A 17,934-nucleotide genomic window follows, 5' to 3' on the forward strand; every position below is an offset into this window, starting at 1 on the left:
TACACACACACCACAGAGCCTGCTCCTCCTTACACACACACCACAGAGCCTGCTCCTCCTTACACACACACACACACACACACCACAGAGCCTGCTCCTCCTTACACACACACACACCACAGAGCCTGCTCCTCCTTACACACACACACACACCACAGAGCCTGCTCCTCCTTACACACACACACACACACCACAGAGCCTGCTCCTCCTTACACACACACACACACCACAGAGCCTGCTCCTCCTTACACACACACCACAGAGCCTGCTCCTCCTTACACACACACCACAGAGCCTGCTCCTCCTTACACACACACCACAGAGCCTGCTCCTCCTTACACACACACCACAGAGCCTGCTCCTCCTTACACACACACCACAGAGCCTGCTCCTCCTTACACACACACACACACACACACACACAGCAGAGCCCACTACTGCTTACACACACACACCACAGAGTCTCCTACTTACACACACACACCAAAGAGCCTCCTCCTACTTACACACACACACACACACAGCGCCAGTGTGCCACACATAGCTCCTGACACTCATATACTGGCAATCAGCGTGCCACAGTGTCAACCAAAGTGCACGTATACGAGTGTGTAAGCCCAGCCTGCCAGAGGAGCCCCCCAGGAGCAGCCATACACATCCCCAGTCACACATGGTATATGCACACTAGCCCTCACACCGCACGAGCCGCCTCCATCAGTCGCACATACCTGCGGGTGTACAGCCGCCCGGCTCTGTCAGAAACCGCTGTAACCGAAAAACCTAAAAACCGGAAGAACTCGGCTCCTTGGTAACCACAAGCTTCCCTGCCGCGACAGCCAATCACAACCGCCGTTTTGAACCCTCCAATCAGGGCCCGCCTCCGCTCGGCACGTCTGTTGTGTGGCAGAGGGAAGCTGCTGGTAGCGGCGCTGACACACTGCCCGCCCTCCCGCCTGTATAGACGGTGTGAGGGGGCGGACCTCGGGGTACCGGGGCGGCGGGTAGCTCTCCTGTTTGCTTCACTATCCTGGGGAAGCAGGAAGTGGGCTGTTCACTGTCATACTGAAACTCATGACAGGAACAGCTCCAGCTTCCATGAGGTAGGGTTGTGTGGGACGTGCTGGTCGTATACAGTGTGTATAGGGCAGTCATATTGCATTCCTGCAGTCCTATGTAAATATACAAGGCTCAGTGTATGTTATGGGGCTGTGGGCCACTTACATCTGTATTCCCATCCCATAGAGCTGTGTTCTCCAACCTGTCCCTCTCCAGCTGTTGCAGAACTACAATTCCCATGGAGTGTCACCTGTAACAATCGCATTTGAGCGATAATCGTACGTGTAAACACAGCGAACGATCGAGCGACGAACGATAAATCGTTCATTTTACTCTTTCAACATGTTCTAAAATCGTTCGCTAAAAATTCGCAGATCGCTTCGTGTAAACAGTCTTTCACCGATTCCCCCTATGTAAAAGATGGGCTTAAGCGATCTTAAAAACGATCACAATAACGATTTTTCTGACTGATTTTCAAACGATTTTTCTAACGATTTATTCGTCTAAACGCTGATTGTTATATAAACCAAATCGTTGCTTCAAAATCGTTAAATGATCGATTGGGCGAATTAGAGCTCCGTGTAAACGTAGCATAAGGGTACTATTACACCAAGAGATTTTTTGACGACTAAGGGGCCTATTCCACGGAGCGATAATCGGCCCGATTAAGCAGATTATCGCCTCGTGAAATAGAGAGAACAATCAGATCGTGTCATCGACTGATCATTCAGTAAGGTTCAAACCTAAAATCATCGGTCGGCACCCGCGCACCGCTACGTGGAATAGCGGGCGCGGTGGGCAACCGACGATTTCAAAACATCATACTTTACCTGTTCAGGTGCAGGTCTACTTCTCCCGGTCCTGCGCCGCAGCAGCCTGTCTGAGCTGGCAGAGTGCTCAGCCAATCACTGGCCGCGGCCGCCAGCACTCTGAGCACTCTGCCAGCTCACTTGTGGGGAAAATGCAAAGAACATTCTTCAGAAAAGATAACATGTGAAAATTGTTTGGAAAACCAATAAAATTAAAAACAAAAAGTTAGACAAGAAATGTAGCTGCAGCTAGTTACTCTACATTTATGTGTTTTCCATATCTTTGTTTGAAATTTGGAAAAAAAAATGTTTTTTTTTGTTGATTTCTACAAAAAAATATAATTAATATGTTGTACATTAGTCATATCTTATTTTGCAATCTTAAAATTAACGGGGTTAAAGGTGTAGATTTGTGATGTCACGCATTCTAGGGTGATGTAACGCATTCTCACAAGCAATTGAGTTGGGCTCTTAGGGTTTTTGGGGCCTACCAAAAGTTCTGCAACAACGAGCTGAAAGCTGTGCTGTGAGCGCTTACTATGGACAGCAAAAATATTTTTTCTTTTAATCATAAATCTCCCCTTTTAATATTATTAGTCTAAAAGTTCACATTTTCAGCTCGACATCCGGAGTTTTTTGTAGTTTCAAGTCTGTGTAGGGATGTACCTCCAAATTAACATGCAAATTAGTTCTTGGACATTAAAACCAGAGATGGAGCGCACTACTTGATTGTATCTCTTGGAAAATCTTGAAATCAGCGGATCCCTAATACCAAATGTAGTTCGTGTATCCAGCAAAGCAGAAGGATTGTATTAGTATCTAAAGGTCATTTTTGAGGCATAAAAAATGCACAGTGGCAACTGTTCATTGGAATGATGTAGCATAAGCTACAATTCTCCAGAGCTTTGTAGTCAAAGCCCTGCTGTTAATGAGATAGGAAGCAGAGGTTATAGTCTTTACAATACCGTTTAATGTGCATGGAGATGCAGAAATGAAAGCCGACTGCTGATATCTGATTTAAATGTTTATAGAGCTTGTTAGACTTTATGCTAGCACAACTGTCTCAGTAACTTGGTGCGCTTTAATGGGTCAATTTTAACCTAGTAGGCCTTAAAGGGAATCTGTCAGCAGTTTTGAGCCTTCAGTTCTGAGGCTCTAGCATTCAATCAGAGCTCCAATGCAGGGAGCTCTGGGAGCTTAAAGGGGAACTCCAAATAGAGGTTAAAAAAATGAAACTTCTGCAGAAACATAACGCATTACTTACCTATCTATCCCAGTTTTGAAACTACCAAAAATCCATTTGTTTGGGGGGGGGGGGGTTGCTCTGTTTTGTGTCTCTGTTCTTCCTGGTTTGGCATTTCCCAGAATGCAATGCTTTCCCTCATGTGATCATCACAGCTCCCACCCATTACAATCAGTAAAATTAGTGCAGCAGCTGCTTCTGGCCGGTTAGGGATGGTGAATCAGTCATGGGATTGGGTTATCCAGCCAAGCCTCCTGTGACATCACGCCCTGCTCCCCGGGGGGGGGGGGGGGGGATAGCAGCAGGAGCAGGAGACAATGTGAATTGGCACAGGGGCCATTTTTTTTTCACTTCCTGGATTTCTATCAGCTACCAGTGTGGCAGAACTGTACAGATACAGTAATACATTGTATAGACACATCTATATAACTTTTAATGTACTTTTAATAGAAAACAAGTTTTTCTTATCTGGAGTTCCCCTTTAAAGTTTCAATGTTGTTTATTTTTTTTTTTTGCAGAAATCAATAGTACAGGGGATCTTAAGAAACTTTGTAATTGGGTTTATTAGCCGAAAAATGCTTTTTTATCATGAAAAAGCAGTTTGAAGCTCTCCCCCCTGTCTTCATGGTTCTCTGATGGAGAGGGGAGGGGTGGAGGGAGATGAGGCACCAAAACAGGACAACAAAGAGTTAATTTACAGCTACATCACCAGCTATCTCCTCTGACAGTCAGCACTGACCTCTCTGACCTCTGAATATGGCTTTCACACTGCTCCCACTGTGTAATCCTTTGTTCTCTGCTGCCGACTAATCTCCCTCCTCCCCCTCCACTTTCCATAGAACAGACAGGGTCTGACTGATGTAAAAGAGTCGAGATTTCCTGATAATGAGCAGTGAATGAGAGAGAGGAGGAAGGGGGGGGACCTGGAGAAATGCGTTTTGAATGCAGATAATGGCATATTTGCCTAATAAACCCAATTACAAAGTTTCCTAAAATCGCCTGTACTATTGATTTCTGCAAAAAAAAAAAAAACAACCTTCAGTGACACTGATCTCCACCTTAAACTACTCCACAAGATAGGGGACAAGTAAGAGATTGTGAGGGGTCCGACCTCTGTACCCCCCCCCCCCAATTGATCTCCAGCTTTCTTTGTCATTAATACAGCCGTGAATACGACACGTGTCCCATAGTTCTTCATTATTATAGAGGCGCATTCACACATAATTGCCGAACATGTCCCCCTGTGATTTGGAAAAAATGCAGTGTGTGAACACCTCAGTTGTATTTATAAGTCCAATAATCTTCTCTGCCAGCACCCATCCAGCCTGCCCCTTTATAATGATAATGAATGGAGTGGGCCGGATCACCACGATATGTGGGCGTGCAGGTCTCCTAATGGTCTCACCGGACAAACGGCCCCAGAACGGCGCAGAGGAGGAAGGTAAGGCACATACCTTCTCCCTTCGCGTCTCCTGTGCCATAGGGACATATAAGAAGTTTAGAATCGTTAAAGGGAAACGCGTAACCTGCTGATATGTCCCTGTATTGCATGGGATGCTGTGGATGACGACAGGTTTCTTCCTTTCATCCAATGGGCCATTTACGTGATATTAGGAGTTTAATTCATATGGAAATAAGTAATAATTGGGGCAGGACTACCACTCCCCCGGGGCAGGCCCGCTCTCATGGTTTTTATTAGGAGGAGCAGATCGGTGGACTAGGGACAGGAGTCCAGCCCTCATTGTACCAGAATTACTTATCATAGGAATAAAACTCTTAATATCACGGAAACAGCTCCGAGGATGAAGGTAATGACTACATGTGCAAAGCTACAGCCAAGGATCCGCTGTGCCCCTAACTGCAGAGAGCCAGAAATAGGCAATATTTACACCCTCAAAGTTCTGCAATTCACCTCTAAGCCACTCGCAGTAAAGGTGAGAAAATCATGAAAATTTGACAGATTGCAAGAATAATAATACCCATGCCTTTTACTATTTAGCTAAAGCATGCTCATGTAAATTAACTGTGACATTTCCCACTGACCTTTCCATCGTAATATAGAGATTTCATTGTTAGCATAAGCACATCGCAGCATGAAATTAAACAAAGGAATTCTTCACTTCCCTCTTTGCTATATCACTTTCTACTAATATTTATCCATCATTCATGAACTACAGTACTCGCTTAAAGCCGGGGTTTTAAATTCCTCTTTAGCAGAGACGACTTTGTAAAATCATCCTGGCTCTAGTGGCAGCACAGCCCTGGCATCACAATGAGCTTTGTCTTATGCATACAGTGCAGTCAGACTATATCAACAGCATTCATACTTCTCATGAGCGTATATACACACAGATGGAAACACAATACAGTGAAAAATACAATACAGCAGAAGCTACACAGATGATTTCGAGGGAAGAAATTACCATATTTTCCGGCGTATAAGGCAACTGGGTGTATAAGACGACCCCTAAATTTCAAGAAGATTGTCAGGGGTTCGCCTTATACACCAGAAAATTTTAACCCCTGCCTGACCGCAGGACCCTAAGTTTGGATTAACCAAACCCGGAATGATCGCTATTTGACTCCCCGTGGCTGTAGAAGATTGATAATGTGAATCCAGCCTAAGGTTACAAACCCACTTGGCGGGTCTGCAGCGAGTCTCCATGCTGCGTTTTTGCAGCGAGACTCGCTGCAGATCCCAGCCCTATGCTTTTAATGGCAGACAACCACGCAGCAGGGATGTACATCCCTGCTGCGAGTTTGTCTGCAGCCCTCCCCTTTAACCCCCCGGCCGCCGGAGCTGATACTTCACCTGATCCCGGCTCCGGCGGTTCCCGATGTCTTCAGCAAGCCGGAGCGGGGACCAGGTGAAGTATATGCTCCAGCCAGCCGCCTGCAGCCCCGGCCGCCCGATCGCCCCCCCGCAGCCCCGGCCGCCCGATCGACCCCCCGCAGCCCCGATCGCCCCCCCCCCCCGCAGCCCCGGCCGCCCGATCGCCCCCCCCCGCAGCCCCGGCCGCCCCCCCCGCAGCCCCGGCCGCCCGATCGCAGCCCCGGCCGCCCCCCCGCAGCCCCGGCCGCCCGATCGACCCCCCGCAGCCCCGATCAGGTGAAGTATCAGCTCTGGCGGCCGGGGGGTTAATGGGGTGGGCTGCAGACAAACTCGCAGCAGGGATGTACATCCCTGCTGCGTGTTTGTCTGCCATTAAAAGCATAGGGCCGGGATCTGCAGCGAGTCTCGCTGCAAAAACGCAGCATGGAGACTCGCTGCAGACCCGCCAAGTGGGTTTGTAACCTAAGGCTATGTTCACACTCAGTATCTTTGCTCAGTATTTTGCAGCCGAACCCAGGTGTGAATTGTAAACACAGAAAGGCTATGTTTGCACACTGTTGAAATTGAGGGGATTTATGCATTTTTTAATAACGTCCGTTATTTGCCATTAAATGGTGGCCATCCGCTCAATTTCAACAGTGTGTAAACAAAGCCTCTCTGTGTTACTGTGTGCGAACATAGCCTAAAAAATAAAAGTGCTATCACTGTTTGAGTGATTTATAACTAGATTGTTAAACTTCTCCCATCAGTAGGTACGTAGGGGGAGATTTATCAAACATGGTGTAAAGTGAAACTGGCTCAGTTGCCCCTAGCAACCAATCAGATTCCACCTTTCATTTTCCTAAGAGACTGTGGGGAAGGAAAGGTGGAATCTGATTGGTTGCTAGGGGCAAGTGAGCAAGTTTCAATTTAGCAATCTCCCCCATCGGGCACGGACGCCGGACACTCGTCAGTGATTGCAGTCACAGCCGTATCGCGCGCATGCGTGATTCATCAGACTCTGAAGAAGCGTACATGCGTGCGAGACGGCAGTAACTGCAATCACTAACCAATGTCTGGCGTCCGTGCTCGATATGAATTTTACCTGCTAATCTTTTTGTATGCCACATATGGAATAAAGCCCTCAATCTGTTTGTTCTACAATTTTGTGTATATGTACTACCAAGTGGTTTTACACGAGGAACACCTCCACATAGCACACATCCACATTACCCCACCCTGCATCCAGATGATACTGTAAGTCGGTCAGTGTGGTAGTGCCGGTGAACTGTCTCTACATAGTCCTCTAAATAAGGTATCACTTTTATATTCACAGATCAGGTAGATTAGGGCATTATACTGGTTGAGCATCATGTGGCTCCTCTTTTCCCATGTGCCTAAGGACCGGTTCACACTGAGCAAACACGGCGCGAATCCTGCCGTGCTCAGCGTGCTGCTTTGAGCAAATGGGAGAGCGCGCGCCTGTCCGCTCCCTCTCCGCTCAAAGAATGAACATTGTCATTCTTTGAGCGGAGAGTGGCGGCAGTGGACGAGCGCCCTCTCCATTCACTTAACAGCAGGACACTGAGCACGGCGGAATTGCGCCGTGTTTGCTCAGTGTGAACCGTCAATGTCCCTAATGGTTATTATTTTAGAGGTGTGATCTCCTGTATTTAGTGCCCGCTACACTGCGCACAACTCTCAGCACTTCCATGAGGCTATCGTAGGGCCAGGATAGATTCTTATGGATCTGGCGGATGTCATTCTTGCTGATCCAAAGATCTTCGTAAAAGTGACATTTTTTATAAACGCACCCAATAGAGTTCTGTATAAAATGTTCAATTAAGCATACATTACTAAGGCCTTGTTGCCACATTATCATAAGAAAGTCAAATCCTTTTCAGTTTTACATTCTCCTCTGAATAAAGCATCTGTTCCGAAGCTTTATATTTTATTCAGCAAGGAGAGGTCTATAAAACATTTTGAATGTATAAGTAATGTTTCAGTCTATCGTCCCTTTAAGAACAATTGCATTTTGGCTTTCACGTTTTATGGAACAGTAAATTTTTCCATCTGTTTCTTTTCTTGCGGTTAACAATTTATTTTATACCTGAAGGATAGAATAGAATGGTGGTGTCCCTCAGTAATAGCACACAGCCAGCAGCCAAATCACATGCAGTGTTACTTGGCGACACATTTTCTGCTATCTGTTACTGTATGTGTGAAGCCGCATCACGAGCGCCAGCAGCTACAGACAGCTTCATAAGCCGCTGTTGTTAGCATGAATTCTGATTCACAACTTTCACAGAAGAGACAGGTACGGTGCAAGGTAATTGTTACAGACTATTTGTCTTTACTAGACTGATTTACGGCCAAACGCTGACAGCACTGCATGATAGGGATGTCAGAGAGTTTAAAAAAATTAAAGGGGTAGTACACCAAAAAAATTCAAATCAACTGGAGACTGAAAGTGCCAGAGATTTGTTATTTACTTCTATTCAAAAATCTCAAGTCTTCCAGTACTTATCAGCTGCTGTATGTCCTGCAGGAAGTGGTGTATTATTTCCAGTCTGACACAGTGCTTTCTCTGCTGCCATCTCTGTCCATGTCAGGAACTGTTTAGAATAAGAGCAAATCCCCATAGAAAACCTCTTCTGCTCTCCAGACTGGAAAGAATACACTGCTTCCTGCAGGACATACAGCAGCTGATAAGCACTGGAAGACTTAAAGGGGTTGTCCAGCAAAAATCTTTTTCTTTCAAATCAACTGGTGTCAGAAAGTAATATAGATTTGTAATTTACTTCTATTAAAAAATCTCAAGTCTTCCCATACTTATTACCTGCTGTATGTCCTGCAGGAAATGTTGTTTACAGCCTGAGGACATATGGCGGAGACCACTACCACTTCATTGCTGGACATTGCTACCACCTAGCCAGAATCCTGCTCCACACTGATGAGGGGCAACATCCTGAAACAACTGTATGTGGATGGATACCTGGCCTTGGTTCTTCCCTTGTCATTACATTGACTTATAGGGCCACATAATATGGTGGTTTTGGTGGTTTCCCTACAGGAGCCACCCCTTGGCTGGGTCCTTCCCGCAGGGATATATGGCTAGTCCTGTGTTTCGAGACTCTTTGATGAGGCTCCATGGGCTCCTTTTTTTGCATATGCTTGTTTCCCAGGGGGCAATGCACCTAGGACTTCACGGCACTGAGCGCTTTCACTAGCGGCCGGCAGTGTTGTCGTTTGGCTGGTCTCCCTGAGATCAGTGATCTGTTTCTCTTATCACTTCATTACTGGGGCAGTGGAGGATTTATAATAACAATTTCTACTATTTGATTTTTATTTTTTTTTTCACTCCAGGACAACCTATCATTTCTGTTTAGCTTTTGTTTCTTTTGAAGTACAAATAAAATAATATGTATGACAATTACGTATGAGAGAGAAATGTATTTGAAAATCTAATGTGTCCTTTATTTAAAGGGGAACTATCAGCAGCTTAGATGAATGTAACCTTCTGATAGCCCTGTATAGTGCACGGGGTGCAGAGAAGGGAGGTAAGTCTGTTACCTTACCTCCTCGGTGCTGTTCCCATGCTGTTAGCAGTGTAAAGCCCCATTACAAGGGGTGATTCGGAGGAGCAAGCACTGACGTGTCAGGTCAGTACTTGCTTGCTCCTCATTCCCCGCTCACCGTCGGAGCTATTACACACGCCGGCAGCAAGCGGGTAAGAGCCAGGGGGGATGCCCAGGGGATCGCTAGATCGTCTGGGCAGCTTATAGAAGATAGTGGCGGTCTGCTTTCGCTGCTAACTAGATTGTAGATGTTTCAACGCAAAAAGATTATCGGCCATAACGGTGGCTATCGGCAGGTTAGATTCGTGTAAGTCTGGAAAGCAGGATAGGTTTTCTATGGGGATTTGCTACTGCTCATGGACAGAGGTGGCAGCAGAGAGCACTGTGTCAGTCTGGAGAGAATACGCCACTTCCTGCAGGACATACAGCAGCTGATAAATACTGGAAGATTTTTTGATAGAAGTAAATTACAAATCTCTGGCACTAGTTGATTTGAAAGAAAGATTTTTGGTGAGCTACCTCTTATGTTATGCTGATTTATGACTAGACCACTTTGATGTAGTGATAAGTTAGATTAGTTTAGAATAAAGTTCAGGAGATTGGAGATAAGGGGCTGATCGGGCTTATTCTGATGGATTTCACTGTCACTGCAGCCATCACTATATGTGATCTGGAAAATAAAAACCCAGTTATGGCTGCAGCATGTGAATACATGCTTAGATACTTTTCCCAATAAATGAGAGCTGAGCGCTGAAAGAAAACAGATGAAGGTGGTTGATTTGTGGCATGGCTGACATCTCCGGTAGGTTTTCTGTGGGATTGCTGCAGGTTGCTGATGGGTTCTTGGAGAGGGCACTTTGTCAGTTTTCATTCTGTAACATTTGCTTTTAGCCTTAGACATCTTCAGCGTCAATGTTTGTCAAAGGGCATTTGAAGCTTACTGGCACCTGTCACTATGGATGTAGTGTAGGATTGAAAATAACTGATCAGTACAACTTTAGAATAGCACAAACAGTTGTCTGTGTACCAATTGTATGAATGGCGCATATGCACGTCTGCGGTCAGTGCAAAAGATGCAGAAGATCTATCTCCTATCTATCTATCTCCTATCTATCTATCTATCTATCTATCTCCTATCTATCTATCTATCTATCTATCTATCTATCTCCTATCTATCTATCTCCTATCTATTATCTATCTATCTTTCTATCTATCTATCTATCTCCTATCTATCTATCTATCTATCTATCTATCTATCTATCTCCTATCTATCTATCTATCTATCTCCTATCTATTAACTATCTATCTATCTATCTATCTATCTATCTATCTATCTATCTGTCTGTCTCCTATCTATCTATCTATTATCTATCTATCTATTATCTATCTATCTTCTCCTATCTATCTCCTATCTATCTATCTATCTATCTATCTATCTATCTATCTATCTATCTATCTGTCTGTCTCCTATATCTATCTATCTATCTATCTATCTATCTATCTATCTATCTATCTATCTATCTATCTATCTGTCTCATATCTATCTATCTATCTATCTGTCTGTCTATCTATCTATCTGTCTCATATCTATCTATCTATCTATCTATCTATCTCCTATCTATCTGTCTGTCTCCTATCTATCTATCTATCTATCTATCTATCTATCTATCTATCTGTCTCATATCTATCTATCTATCTATCTATCTATCTCCTATCTATCTGTCTGTCTCCTATCTATCTATCTATCTATCTATCTATCTATCTATCTATCTATCTATCTATCTCCTATCTATCTGTCTCATATCTATCTATCTCCTATCTATCTGTCTGTCTCCTATCTATCTATCTATCTATCTATCTCCTATCTATCTGTCTCATATCTATCTATCTATCTATCTATCTATCTATCTATCTATCTATCTATCTGTCTCATATCTATCTATCTCCTATCTATCTATCTCTATCTATCTATCTATCTATCTATCTCCTATCTATCTATCTATCTATCTATCTATCTATCTATCTATCTATCTATCTATCTGTCTCCTATCTATCTATCTATCTCCTATCTATCTATCTATCTATCTATCTCCTATCTATCTATATATCTATCTATCTATCTCCTATCTATCTATCTATCTATCTATCTATCTATCTATCTATCTCCTATCTATCTATCTATCTATCTATCTATCTATCTATCTATCTATCTCCTATCTATCTATCTATCTATCTATCTATCTATCTCCTATCTATCTATCTCCTATCTATCTATCTATCTATCTATCTATCTATCTATCTATCTATCTATCTATCTATCTGTCTGTCTCCTATCTATCTATCTCCTATCTATCTATCTCCTATCTATCTCCTATCTATCTATCTATCTATCTATCTATCTATCTATCTGTCTCCTATCTATCTATCTCCTATCTATCTATATATCTCCTATCTCTATCTATTTATCTATCTAGCTATCTATCTATCTTTTTTTTTTTTTTTTAAATCAGATAACTTTTTATTATCCATCTCATTGCATTACAGGTAAGAATACATACAACAAAAGAGGGTATTAAGAAAAGTTGTAAGGTACATTTCCAGTATAGGCAATGTATACAAAGGCACCGAATAAAACCCCATTAAGGAATGATTGTATTTGCAATGAGTCCACTCCTTTTTCTGTGTTTTCCTCCATATATGCTTGTACCACTTTTTCGCACATTGTGGTCAAAAAGGTTGGTGAAAATCGTATAGCAATAGTAATGTGCGGAAAACGATCTCCAAACTCAACAGAGTAGACGAAGAAAGACTAAAACTCTACTTAACTAGCGGCTCAACAGGAGCCGAACTATCTATCCATCTCCTATCTATCTATCTATCTATCTATCTATCTATCTATCTATCTCCTATCTATCTATCTATCTATCTATCTATCTATCTATCTATCTATCTCCTATCTATCTATCTCCTATCTATCTCCTATCTATCTATCTCCTATCTATCTATCTATCTATCTATCTATCTATCTATCTCCTATCTATCTATCATCTATCTATCTATCTCCTATCTATCTATCTCCATCTCCTATATATCTCCTATCTATCTATCTATCTATCTATCTATCTATCTATCTATCTATCTATCTCCTATCTATCTATCTCCTATCTATCTCCTATCTATCTATCTCCTATCTATCTATCTATCTATCTATCTATCTATCTATCTATCTATCTATCTCCTATCTATCTATCTATCTATCATCTATCTATCTATCTCCTATCTATCTATCTCCATCTCCTATATATCTCCTATCTATCTATCTATCTATCTATCTATCTATCTATCTATCTTCTATCTATCTATCTATCTATCTATCTATCTATCTATCTATCTCCTATCTATCTATCTATCTATCTATCTATCTATCTATCTCCTATCTATCTATCTCCTATCTATCTATCTATCTATCTATCTCCTATCTATCTATCTATCTATCTATCTATCTATCTATCTATCTATCTATCCATCTAGATAAAAAGCAAAAAGCTGCAGCACTCAGATGAAATGCGGGTTGCCGCCAGCAGTATACAGCTTTGCAGACCCAAGGTGTAGATATCCATACTCATAGAAAGATAACCACAGCACTCCGATAAACTTGTGATGAAAAAGGGTCCTAATGTTGGACGGAAATGTTGCTATTGCATTGTGGGACATGCAGGACTGTAGAAGCAGTTGGCTCCATGCCCTGTGTGGTAACTGCAGCTTAGCTCCTGTTTAACTGCTTTTGGCCCTGTTTGCTGTGTAGTGCCGGTGCCGATCGGCTGATCCGCCAGGTTGTCGGGTGTCAGCCCTCCACAGATCAGCGACTAATGAGTTATCCTGTGAATAAGTTCTCAGTATGTTATACCCAGCAAACCCCTTTACTTATGAAACTATTCTCAGTACTTTAATTCTTTACTATTTTTTCCTGCATATATCAGCCAGAGGAATCCTCATCTCTATGTTTCTTGTACCTGCATTTGCTGTCATGTCTTTTGAAATGCTTCAGAATGTTACCAACATAGTTTATTATATACCAGTTATGTTTTTCTTGGTTTAGATGGAGTTTTCAATTCAGTATGAATGGAACAGTGCCCCCATATCACATGACCCGGTGACAATCTGTCTAAAACCGACCCCTGAAGGGCTGCAGATGGAAGTTTCTGCTCCATTTTTCAATGACCCCCCAGCACCCTTAGGCCCAGCTGGAGAACCCTTCCAAGCACTTTGGGACCATGAAGGTTTGTATATATAAATAAATCTGTAGATGGAACTGCTATACGTAGATTTTACTCTGGCCACAGTGTTGGTGATACACCTGATCATGCCATTTGCTCATTTGTTTCCTCGTAAATAGAGATGAGCAAATAGTGAAATATTCGATAATTCGAAATTCGATTTGAATAGCTCCCGATATTCGTATATTCAAACGAATATTAAATCCCATTATAGTTTATGGGAGAGAAATACTTGGGACCTGGAAATCAATATTCGACCACTAGGAGGTCACCAAGTGCACAATGACACCTCAGGAAATGATGCCTGTGGAATGTGGAATACATCTGGGACAGCAGGGGAAGCATGCCTGGCTGCATCTAACACTAGTGAGGAGCAAACATCCCAATTTTCCCAAGTGTACGCCAAAGATTCACAAACAAATTATGAACGTAAAGTAGAAGCGTACGTTTCGGTCTAGCAGTAGCATTTGCATATGTATCAGGTCAGGTGCAGTGTAAAATACGTAATAGCGAAAGTTAACGATAACTACAAATCAGTAGTAGCAAGATAACAGGTATTATTCCACGCTCACAGTATACAGCCGTATACCGGATATATTATTGTTTTTACAACAATAAAATGCTGGTCAACCCCTTTAAGGGACACAGACTGCGCAAATCAGTAGTAGCAAGATAACAGGTATTATCCCAAACACTCACAGTACACAGCCTTATACACTATCAGTAGATGTCTGAACACACTGCCTGTCTTACAACAGCTTCTAAATATATGGTTTTTATACTTTTAGCCCTAACAAGGGCTTTTGGGGGTCCCTCCCTACCTAACTTCACCTAAAAGCTTTCTCTCTCTGGTATACAGTCTGTCCCTCTCTTGCTCCAATGAGCAAGTAACACAAATCTGAAATCACTATTCTTATATTCAGGAGGTGACATAGTTTAGCCAGCCAATCACAGTAAGAGTTTTTTTTTTTTTTTTTTTTTTTTTTTTTTTAAGTCCTGCCCATTCCTACTGCCTGTCCCTCCCCCTGCATGTTTATTGGCTTATTGGCTGGAAAAAAGCATCAGGGGGGTGGGAGGGCGAATCAAATTTTTACTGCGTTATCATTCCAATATTCGAACGCAATCGAATAGCACTAATAGCGTAGTATTTGATCGAATACTATTCGCTCATCACTACTGGTAAACTAAGAAGAAAACATACTTGATACAGTTAAAGTAAAAAAAAACTAAAATTTAAATCTGTATCTCTATGTAGAAAGATAAATACTTTTATTTATTAGACATCATGTACATTACCCTTAGAATCTTAAGGAGATCCTTGCTACTGGCTTTCATCTGGGATACCACCACAGTGTACACTAAGTAGCCATAAGTTAAAGTCAGGGACGATTTTAGCTTTTCCTCTTTCCCGCCAATTCTTCTAGTCTGGTCTTCTTTCTTCTAACTGTAATTTTAAAAGAAAAAATTATAAAAACCCTGGCATTTAGTGTACTGTTACTATTAGGAAGCCTCAGCCGAGAACCTGTCTACACTTTCCTCCTCCTCTGTGCTTTTACCGAGGCCTCCTAATAGTGATAGTACACTAAATGCTGCTTGCACTCGACCCATGTCCCAAGGATGCTATAAAAAGAGATCATTTGGATCCTATCTGTCCAGTTGTACACTTGTTCAGCCCAGGAGAGGCCTTTGCAAGTGTGAAAATGCTAGAGTAGGGACCATGTCTCTGAGGACACCTTAACGTGGTGACATGGTTAGATCAAATAGTTTGCTAAGATCCTAATTTCTACAGAGCAGGTTTTTAGCATGTGTACACCAGGGGGGAGTATATACGGTAATCACTTGCACCCGTAGGTTGCTGTTGCACTTTCTGTTTTATTGTGTGAACATAGTCTTATACTCCTCCTGTATTAAATTAGACTAAAAGTATGTAAATATGTTCAGTTTGTGGCCAGCTGCCTAAATGCTTTTGTGCTTGACCATCAACCAAGGCTGTAGACTTCCATTACACTACATCCCTATAGTTGGCTCCCATATCCCAGCAGTTGTCACAGTTTTACTGCACCTTCTCATAGACTGCCAGCAATGTATGTCTGAAAACACCCTGTTAGTGCTCAGTGGGATTAATTAGTGGCTCATTCACTTTTCTGGCAATTGACATCCCTAATAATTATTTCAGCTCTGCTTGAGAGGAAGTCTGTTGTGAAAACCTGACCTTAGTGATGAGCGCTGTTGATTCACACTATGGAGAATAGCTAACCATCACTGCTGATGTTCAGCTAAAAGAGGGCAGGTCCATGGAGACATGTCCGCATTTGAAAGTAAAATGAAGGATAAAGTAAGGATAAGTACTGAAGTTGATTTACATTACTGCATTGTTAGACTACATTCAACCTCTAGGTTTCTAGGGCATAGGTCAGCCTAGTGCAATCACCATGAACTGACACTTGGGGATGAACCAAGAATAACATTACTAATCCTGATGGGAGTCTGCAGGCGGAAGTGTATAAGCGACAAAGAAACATTAATTACACCTTGGGTCCCGTCATGTAACAAGCCTGACAGTGTGCTTGGTAAATATAAAGTAATTTAATTTAAATATGCCTGGGATGAACATACAGTGGTTTGCAATAAATTAGAATATCAACAAATTTTTTTTTCAGTAATTCAATTCAAAAAGTGACTAGAGATGAGCGAACCGGGTTCGGGTTTGAGTCAATCCGAACCCGAACGATCGGCATTTGATTAGCGGTGGCTGCTGAAGTTGGATAAAGCTCTAAGTTTGTCTGGAAAACACGGATACAGCCAATGACTATATCCATGTTTTCCACATAGCCTGAGGGCTTTATCCAAGTTCAGCAGCCACCGCTAATCAAATGCCGAAAGTTCGGGTTCGGATCGACTTGAGCCTGTTCGAGGTTCACTCATCTCTAAAAGTTACCTCATATATTCTATTGAGTCATTACATACAGAGTAAACTTTTTCAAGCATTTATTTCTATTAAAGTTGATGATTATGGATTAAAGGCAAGGAAACCCAAAAGTAATTATTTAATAAAATTAGAAAAATTAACCCAAAACACGTGCAGTGGCTTCCTAAGTGTTATAAAAGGTCCCTTAGTCTGGTTCAGTATGCAACACAATCATGGGGAAGACTGCTGACTTGACAGATGTCCAGAAGGCAGTCATTCACACACTCCACAAGGAGGGTAAGCCACAAAAGTTCATTGCTAAAGAAGCTGGCTGTTCTCAGAGTGCTGTATCAAAGCATATTAAGGCTGGGTTCACACTACGTATATTTCAGTCAGTATTGTGGTCCTCATATTGCAACCAAAACCAGGAGTGGATTAAAAACACAGAAAGGCTCTGTTCACACAATGTTGAAATTAAGTGGATGGCCGCCATTTAATGGCAAATATTTGCTGTTATTTTAAAACAACGGCTGTTGTATTGAAATAATGGCCGTTATTTACTGTTATATGGTGGCCATCCACTCAATTTCACCATTGTGTGAACAGATCCTTTCTGTGTTTTTAATCCACTCCTGGTTTTGGTTGCAAAATGAAGACCACAATACTGACTGAAATATACATAGTGTGAACCCAGCCTAAAGGGGTAGTGCGGCGTTAAACTTTTATCCACTAAATAACACACATTACAAAGTTATACAACTTTGTAATGTGTGTTGTTTAAGTGAATTGCCCCCTTCCCCGTGTTCCCCCCACCCTGGAAGTGTTGGTGCATTATACTTACGTGTTCGCTGTCGACCCCGGCCGCCATCTTGTGTCGACGACATCATCTTCGGAAGGGCGCTCCAGCCGTCTCTCATGCCGGCCCCCCCTCTGACGCGTCATCTGCTGCTCAGCCGCAATTGGCTGAGCACAGGTATGCTGGCGTCAACGCTGCCGAATTTTAGAGCACTTCATGCCTCTCTGTGCTGAAAAGATTTTTAGAGATGGAATTTTTATCTTCCAGCAGGATTTGGCATCTGTCCACACTACCAAAAGTACCAATCCCTGGTTTACTAACCACAGCATCACTGTGCTTGATTGGCCAGCAAACTTGCAAGACCTTAAAGGGAACCTGTCACTCCCCGTGCCGGGGTGACAGGCTCCCGACCCCCGTAAGAGCCCCCTATACTCACCTAATCCCGCCGGGTCTCG

General features: G+C 42.7%; 2 protein-coding genes across 8 annotated transcripts in view; one reads left to right on the forward strand and one right to left on the reverse strand.

Annotated features, from left to right (window-relative positions):
* Positions 1-967, reverse strand: part of SCLT1 (sodium channel and clathrin linker 1) — a 103,985-nt gene extending 103,018 nt beyond the window's left edge. The window contains exon 1 of the mRNA XM_069978600.1: positions 729-967. The gene's annotated coding sequence lies outside the window, so the exon portion shown is untranslated. The remainder of the gene's footprint in view (positions 1-728) is intronic.
* Positions 774-17,934, forward strand: part of C7H4orf33 (chromosome 7 C4orf33 homolog) — a 151,862-nt gene continuing 134,701 nt past the window's right edge. For 3 of the 7 annotated variants that reach the window (XM_069978601.1, XM_069978607.1, XM_069978608.1), the window contains exons 1-2: positions 4,885-5,042; positions 13,598-13,778. In XM_069978601.1, coding sequence (XP_069834702.1) covers positions 4,911-5,042; positions 13,598-13,778 — 313 coding nt within the window. In that variant the 5' untranslated portion in view covers positions 4,885-4,910. Of the gene's footprint in view, positions 809-885; positions 1,101-4,884; positions 5,043-8,036; positions 8,238-12,057; positions 12,088-13,310; positions 13,395-13,597; positions 13,779-17,934 lie in introns of those variants that run through there. The other 4 variants (XM_069978603.1, XM_069978605.1, XM_069978606.1 and 1 more) reach the window with 4 other exon arrangements.

This window comes from Dendropsophus ebraccatus, chromosome 7 (genome assembly GCF_027789765.1).
Source record: "Dendropsophus ebraccatus isolate aDenEbr1 chromosome 7, aDenEbr1.pat, whole genome shotgun sequence".
In the NCBI taxonomy this organism is placed as follows: domain Eukaryota; kingdom Metazoa; phylum Chordata; class Amphibia; order Anura; family Hylidae; genus Dendropsophus; species Dendropsophus ebraccatus.